This window comes from Arachis ipaensis, chromosome B05 (assembly GCF_000816755.2).
Source record: "Arachis ipaensis cultivar K30076 chromosome B05, Araip1.1, whole genome shotgun sequence".
In the NCBI taxonomy this organism is placed as follows: domain Eukaryota; kingdom Viridiplantae; phylum Streptophyta; class Magnoliopsida; order Fabales; family Fabaceae; genus Arachis; species Arachis ipaensis.
In genome coordinates this window covers 628,096-635,840 of record NC_029789.2, presented here as the reverse complement: position 1 = coordinate 635,840, position 7,745 = coordinate 628,096, and the positions used below count along the sequence as shown (strand labels likewise).

Below are 7,745 nucleotides of genomic sequence, written 5' to 3'. Positions count from 1 at the left end.
CATAACATAGCTAACTCCTCAAATAGTCTCCCTACATGCACTCCATTTTTTCTCTTCTCTTGGCTTCCCATCAGTACTATTCCTTGCTCTACAAGGAAGTACGGAAATACCATGAAAGAATGTCATGTGTCTCAACCAAATCACCAGTAGAAGCAGAGAATCCAACAAGCGCCCATTCCGATTGCAGAGCATTCGCAAAATCAACCGGATACGATAAAGTAGTTACAGGTACGGTACTGTTTGGATAAGAAACAATCACACTCAACAGTTTTGAGGATGACCCATATCTTATAGATGCTTTCCCTATTGCACCATCTGGTTCAGAATCCATTGGCCATTTCGCAGTGGCCACCGATCTGACGCTGTTAACATCGATTCCTATGTGAGGGTATGGTGAGTAGGGAGGATCCCAAGTGTTCCCAAAGGTATCAAACTCAACCGCCACAACCTGGTTTGCAGAGGCATTGAATGCAGTTTGAGAGTCGAAGAGTCCAAGGAATCCGCCACTCGAGTTGTCTGGGAACTCATAATCGAGTGATGCGAGGAAAAAGGTGAACCCGTCGCCGTGAGGTTGCACACCGTTTGTTTTCACGGTGAAGTTGAATTCTGTAGTGAAGTCTGCAACTTCGCCGGTTCGGTTGTTGAAGAGCCGAACTGCTCCGAAAAATAAGGCCAAACCAGAACGGTCTGGAAGAGCTTTGCCTGTATTCGGATCGGTTTTGGTCAGGTGTAGCGCTCCATCTGTTATTGGTGGAGAATTATAGGTAATAGAGAAGTAAGATCATTAAGTCAAATAGAAATCAAAGTGAAAACTTTGACAATTGAATATGATTAAATTACAATTCAATTATCAAATAAAAACAATTACATATGAGTGTCGCTTAAAAATCAATATAAAAGTTCAAGTTACTTAAAGTAAAATATTATTTTAGTAAACTATTATGCTATGAAAAAAAAACATATAAATATACATAAATTATTGATATTTTATTCTCATTATATTATGTAGTACAGTACTACTTATATATAGACGATTATTTATGAGTACAACTATACAATATAGCTACATTATTTTATTTGACCGACTCAGTAATGTTTCTCATAACTCTAATACCTGAAATGCTAGAATCTTCACCGTCCAACAGAAGATTTCTAAGACCCGGCGTGAAACGTGGGTAGTTGAAGGACAATGAGTCTGATTTGGCAATGGTTATGAGCATGAGTGAAAACATGAAGATCATTAGGAGTTTTTGGTCGGAGTTGGCCATCTTTTGTGGTATTTTGAGTGATAACCAATAGTGGTTGTGTTCTTGTGTTTAATGATGAATGGAGCAAGTAGAGAATGCATATATATAGGAGGCGAGATCTTCTGAATTGACGTTAGAAAAATAAAATAAATAAGCAGGCCGAATTAAACTAGGTAGCCAGCAATTTTGGTCAAAGCATTGGTGAAAAGAGCAAGAAAGTTTAACTATATATGAGATATTTGTCTAGATGTTTGTGGACGTAACCTCTGTCCCAAGGAGAAACTGACGAATTTGTTTCAACTTGTGTGTTTAGTCCATATTTTTAAGAGGTTATTAGATTAATAAACTATGATATATATGAGCAAGGTAATTTGTTTTTCTTTTTAAAATTTATTGTATAGTTAAAAAAACCTTTCACAGTATAGAATATGAATTTCGTTTGGGAGGTAATAGAATATATGTACAATGTATACAATGGACTGTTTATTTAGTTCAATATGAAACATCCAGAATAAAATACTACTAATTTCTCAAACACAATACATTCATACTATCCAGAATAACCATCCAAGTACCAAGGATAATAAACATCTGATATCCTACTGATCAAACATCCCTACACCCTCATTGTACACATTGTACATATATTCTATTGGCTTCCTATACTTCCTCGTAGAATATACAAAGTTTATTCTTGCTTATTGCCAATTGCCAAATCATTTTGAAAAGAAATATAATATCCTTTTTGACCTAACATTTCGGACATTTCATGGAAAAACTTGCCATCGGTTTTGCCACCAGAAAAAATAATTGTAGCTGTCAAATATGGCATGAGTTGCATGAACTGTCTAGTCGCCTTATTCCGGCAATTTAATTTCCCAACTCTATATATAATCATTTTCGCTCCGATCCAGACATCATACACTTCACACACATTATTCATCACAAAATGGCTTTCTTCAGCTCAAAATCATATCTGCCACTTTCTTCTCCACTCAAAATCTTCATCTCTTTGCTCTTGCTTCAATTATTTAACAATAGTGTTAACTCACAATTCCCAACACCGCCGGACTATGAATCCGTTGACTTTGGCTTCTCCTCTTTCGACCCCAACGACCCAAACCTAGGCCTTTTTTCCGATGCCTCAATATCCAGTGCCGGAATTCTACACTTGACTGAAACTGATTACCAAGGAAAAGCACTCCAAAACAGTGTCGGCCGGCTGGTGCATGCAACACCGGTGCATATCTGGGATAGAAATACCGGAAACCTCGCGGACTTCACCGCAGGGTTTACTTTCGTAGTAAACCCTGGCGATTCAGAAGTCCGCGGGGATGGATTCGCTTTCTTCCTTGGACCACTAAGACAGGATATACCCCAGAATTCCACCGGAGGGTATCTTGGTCTTTTCGACCCTAAAACAGCGTTAGACCCAAGCAAGAACCAAATCTTAGCTATTGAGTTCGATACTTTCCCTAACGAATGGGACCCTCCTGCAGCAACGATAACTCAAGCCCCTCACGTTGGAATCGACGTTGGGTCTGTTAAGTCGGTGGCGACGGCGAACTGGCCGGCTTATTCCATTCCGTCATTTGCGGTTGGGTCAGCGAGCATAAACTATAACTCTGAAACGAAAAGGTTGAGTGTGTTTGTGAGTTACCCTGGGATAAGCAATGCCACCGTCTCACTCTCCGCCAATGTTGATTTGAGGAGTGTTTTGCCGGAATATGTGAGGGTTGGTTTCTCTGCTGCCACCGGTGATGTGGTTGAAACGCATGACATTTTTAGCTTCCATTTCGAAGCTGCCCTATAGATTCAGTACCAGAATTGGAGTGGTTTTTGCCATTATTTCAATAAGAACGTAATGTTTTCCTAGTTGTGTGCTTTGATTTCTCTTCTTTTTATTTATTGTGTCCTGTACTTGGGGAACTCGTCAAGTTGACAAAATGAAAATTAATAAAAAGATTTATTTATGTGTTCTTCCTTTTATAATATTCATCGTCGCTTTTGTGTTTACTGTGATTGGAATGCATATTATGGAAAAGTTTAGTGCAGCAACTTTTCTAAATTCTGATAAAAGTGAGTTATTGGAGAAAATTTTACACTAATTTTATATCATTAAAATTGTTATTAATTGTTATTTGATGGTTACAAATAACAAAAGTTGCTAATCTCTTAGCACTCCTTTTGGTGTACAAGGCATTTTAATAAAAGAGAAAGTCTAGGAGTCGGGCACTTTTGTTGAAATCCATATTATTCATACAAATTTAATCTATGTCGTTAAATATATTAGGATGGTGATTGGCGTGGTTTAGTCGCGACATTAATGTGATAAAAGCTGCGGTAGTTCCATATCTAATGAATGAGACGGACCAAATTGTTAAAGTAATGAGAGAAATAGCATTCAGATGCGCGCATAAAGTTTATAAGGTGTAATTATGTCAAGAAATAATATATGTATAACTCAAGTGGGAGATTGTTAGAAAATTATTTTAATTTTCTAATTTGTTTGTGGGCAATACATATATTAATTGTAATAACAAATTATGCTATTTCAAATTAAATGACTTATATAATGATGATATCATGCATGTCTATTTATATTTGAGCATGACACCCATTAAACCCTAAATCCCAAATAAAATAGTATTTAAAGCCTGCACTTAACCATAAAAAAAATGATTAATTCTACACCATTAAATCTTATCTCACACCATTAAAAATATTGATAATGATGACTAATTAATGGCTAAATATCACAAATTCTACTGACACTCCTCTTAATAAAAAATGAAAATTATTTTTTTATAATAAAATACCAACAAAAAAAATTGTAATGTACAATGCATATATTTTCGGCTGATGTTCATAAATAAAGACAAAAAACTTAATTACAATAGTATTTTTAGAAATATTTGAAAAATAATAAAAATTAATTTAAATTATTTTATAAAATTATCTTATTTTATATTTATTAATTATTTAAAATAAATTTATAATATTAAATTAAATAAAATAATTTTAAATTATTATTTTTCTAATATTTCTAGGTACTTTAATCATATCATTAACGTTAATGACTCAAAATCATCAACTCTAACTTTACTTCTTTAAAGTCTCACATATATTTAGTTTCTCTCGTTTAAATTTCGCATCATCTCCTCCCACTCTTTAATTGATAGAGCTTTCTGGCCTTTTGTTTGTAGCTCTCTACTTATGAGAATACATCAATAATAATAAGGAATTAAGATCAATATTTTTTTCCCTCCATTATTATTGGTATTTGACAATTAGTATTTAGTAGCACCAATTCTGTACGATGATGAAGTAAAATTTACTTTAAGTCACTGCACTAATATGTGGAGTCTGTTGGTGTCTCTGGTGGTTTGTTATTAATGTGGGATGATGGTTTTTTTTAATATGCGAAATTGCTTTAAAGGTGAACGATGGCTGTGTGTTGAAGGGGTACTATCAGAGAAGTCTGTTAACTGTGCATTTTTCTTGGTTTATGGGGCTCACATTAGAGATGAGAAACGTGTTGTGTGGGAGGAGCTGAGTTACATGGCTGGCTTATGTCCAGGCGCCTGTTGTTTTCTGGGGGACTTTCATGAGATTGCCCAAGTGGAAGAAAGGCGAGGTCTAGAGAGCTTATCTCTGTCGGCACAGGACTATAAGGTTTGGGTACATGACATGGGTTTGGTGGACCTGCCAATTTCAGACCGTAAGTTTACATGGTTCAGAGGACAGTCATGTAGCCGTATTGACAGAGTTTTGGTTAGCTTGGAATGGCTTGAGGCATTCCCGGAGACTCGTTTGAGAGGTGGGTCACGGGGGTTGTCAGATCACTGTCCTATCATAGTGGAAGAGAAGAGACTAAGAGTTGGACCGAGGCCGTTTCGAAGTCTAGATTCGTGGTTTACTCATGAAGGGTTTCTAAGGATGGTCAAGGAGGAATGGAGAGGGCTGGGAGAGATACAATTCACTGATAAACTGAAGGCATTGACGGTTCCTTTGGGGAGATGGCACAGAGACAACTTTGGTGATATGGACAGGAAAATTTTGAAGTTTGAGGAAGAGATACAGAAGATTGATGACATGATTGGGAATGGAAACTATGATGAGACAGTGGAAGCAAGAAGGAAGGCGTTAGTTAAGTGCTGTGAGAAATGGTATTTGAGGAAAGAATTACATTGGAAGCAGATGTCAAGGTCGAGGCTTGCAAGGGACATGGATAAAAATACGAGATACTTTCATAACTTAGCTTCGGCGAGAAGGCGAAATAACAGGATTGATACATTAGCTATTAATGGAAGATTGATAAGGAATCAAGCTAGGATTCAAACTGCCATCAGAGAGTTTTACAAAGAGTTATATCATCAAGAGAGGTCCCCTGAGATGGGCAAATTCAGCTCTTCTGTTTAAATGGTGGTGGAGGTTCTCTAAAGAGGAGTGTCCTCTGTGGAAGAAGGTTGTATGTTCCTGTAACAACCTCAATCCAAATGAGCCCCTGTTCTCTCAGGAACTACCTATCCGAGGTGGTCCGTGGAAGGATATCTGTCAGTTACAGTTCAAGAGTCAAGAAATCCGACAAAAGATGCTTACTGGGTTGTCTATGGAGGTGGGGGATGGGAGACGAACTCGGTTTTGGGAGGATATCTGGATTCATGGAGGTTCTCTGAAAGACCGCTTTCCAAGGCTATTCTCGGTTTCAAACCAAGCAGGATCAATGATAGGGGATTGTGGGTTTTGGGATGGGTTAGATTGGATATGGAATTTTCAGTGGAGGAGAGAATTGTTCCAATGGGAGTTGGATCTAGTAAACCAGCTTCACCTCACTCTGAGGCTGGTCAAACTTGATCTTGGGAGAGAGGATAGAGTTGTATGGAAGTATGATAAACAAGGAATTTATTCTACTAACTCATTTGTGCAGGTGTTGCAGGTGAAAATGGCTCCAGAGGATATACATAGCTACAGCTTCACTAGGACCATTTGGAAAGGCCTTGTCCCACCCAGAGTATAGTTGTTTGTCTGGTTTGTCCTGGTTGGCAAGGTTAATACAAAGGAGAGACTGAGTCGACTTGGGATCATTTCCCAACAAGATACTTTGTGTGTTTTATGTAACAGTAATGTAGAATATATCCACCACCTATTTCTTGGTTGTAGCTTTGCTTGGCAGGTATGGTGTGCTTGGTTGTCATATGTTGGAATGCAGTGGGTTTGCCCAGGTGCAGTAAAAGACCACTTCCAGAGCTGGACTGAGAGTTCAAGTACAAAACAGGAGTGCAAGAGATGGATGGTGTGTTTATGCGCGATCATCTGGAACTTATGGTTGGAACGGAACCGAATGATTTTTCAGAACAAAGGAAAAGGAGTTGAGGAAATTATCAACATGTCTACATTGAGCTATAAGGAGTGGTTAGGGGTTGACCCTTTCTGTTGTTGATGGCAATGCCGGAGATGACAAAAGGGTATCTACAGTTCGTTTGTTCGGTCTATTTATTTAGCTTTTAATTTGGTTTTTCTATGCTGCTGGTACTTATGCTCCACTTGTTGTGTTGAGCTTTCATTCAAAAAAAAAAAAAAATACTATTACAAAATTCATATTCAACAATACGTGACATTCTTTTCCTCTTTCAATTTACATAAACCAACCAAAGAAAGACAAAATAAACTCAGTTATTTATGCATCAAATTCAATCTCAGACTCATAGTCATAAAAACTATTATAACAATACTTATGAATTATGAGTACATTTTTTCAAAGAACACTACACTCTAGGGTAATGTTCTATTGATCAATAACATATTAATCAAAAATACAACCTAGCCGTACTAAATAGACTTGTCATTATATTGTATTGTCTATCATTATAGAAAAAAATGATAGATGAATTTTTATACAATATTAAATTTAATTGATATACTGTATAAAAAAAAGAATTATAATTTATTATTTTGACTATAAATATCTATTTTATTTTTTCATCTTCGGTGTATTTTTATTTCATTTCTTCACCATTTAGTTTTTTGAGTTTACTTTTGTATACTCTATTTTTTTCCTAAATGTTGTTTTTTTCATTTTCTGCGTTCATATGTATTCATCGTCGTCATCTAGTTTGATTTCTTGAGCTATTCAATTATGTGTGTGTCATCTTCAGATTTTGTTTAGTGATTTTCTTTGTTTTTACGTCAAAAAAAATATTACAAATATTATCATCTTAATATATTTTAATGAATCTATTGTAATTTGTTATATAAAACTATAATTTTTAAATATAAAACCAAATCTTCTTAAGTGTTCTTGAAAACATCTTTTTGAAGGGTTAAAAATATTAATTTATCAATCTTTAAATGTTGTAAAGATAGTAGTAAATGTAGGATTTAGATTTTTATGCTGTTTTATTAACAAAAATATTAGTTTTCGAAATTATGATAAATGAAAGTGATGTGTAGACAATATTTCGCAATTTTAGTAATTTTCAAATATTTTTTTTTTTT

General features: G+C 35.7%; 2 protein-coding genes and 1 pseudogene across 2 annotated transcripts; 2 read left to right on the top strand and 1 right to left on the bottom strand.

Annotated features, from left to right (window-relative positions):
* Positions 1-1,318, bottom strand: part of LOC107639909 — an 8,515-nt pseudogene extending 7,197 nt beyond the window's left edge.
* On the top strand, positions 2,127-3,227 carry LOC107639907 (agglutinin-2-like). The gene has a single exon (XM_016343467.2). It carries the CDS (start codon positions 2,197-2,199, stop codon positions 3,058-3,060), a length of 864 nt encoding a protein of 287 aa, XP_016198953.1. The 5' UTR covers positions 2,127-2,196; the 3' UTR covers positions 3,061-3,227.
* LOC107639906 lies at positions 4,668-5,669 on the top strand. Its single transcript, XM_016343466.1, has one exon. The coding sequence runs from the start codon at positions 4,668-4,670 to the stop codon at positions 5,667-5,669; it is 1,002 nt and encodes a 333-aa protein (XP_016198952.1).

Coding starts and splice junctions, on each gene's coding strand:
- LOC107639906 (XM_016343466.1), top strand. CDS start 4,668: ATGCGAAATTGCTTTAAAGGTGAACGATGGCTGTGTGTTGAAGGGGTA.
- LOC107639907 (XM_016343467.2), top strand. CDS start 2,197: ATGGCTTTCTTCAGCTCAAAATCATATCTGCCACTTTCTTCTCCACTC.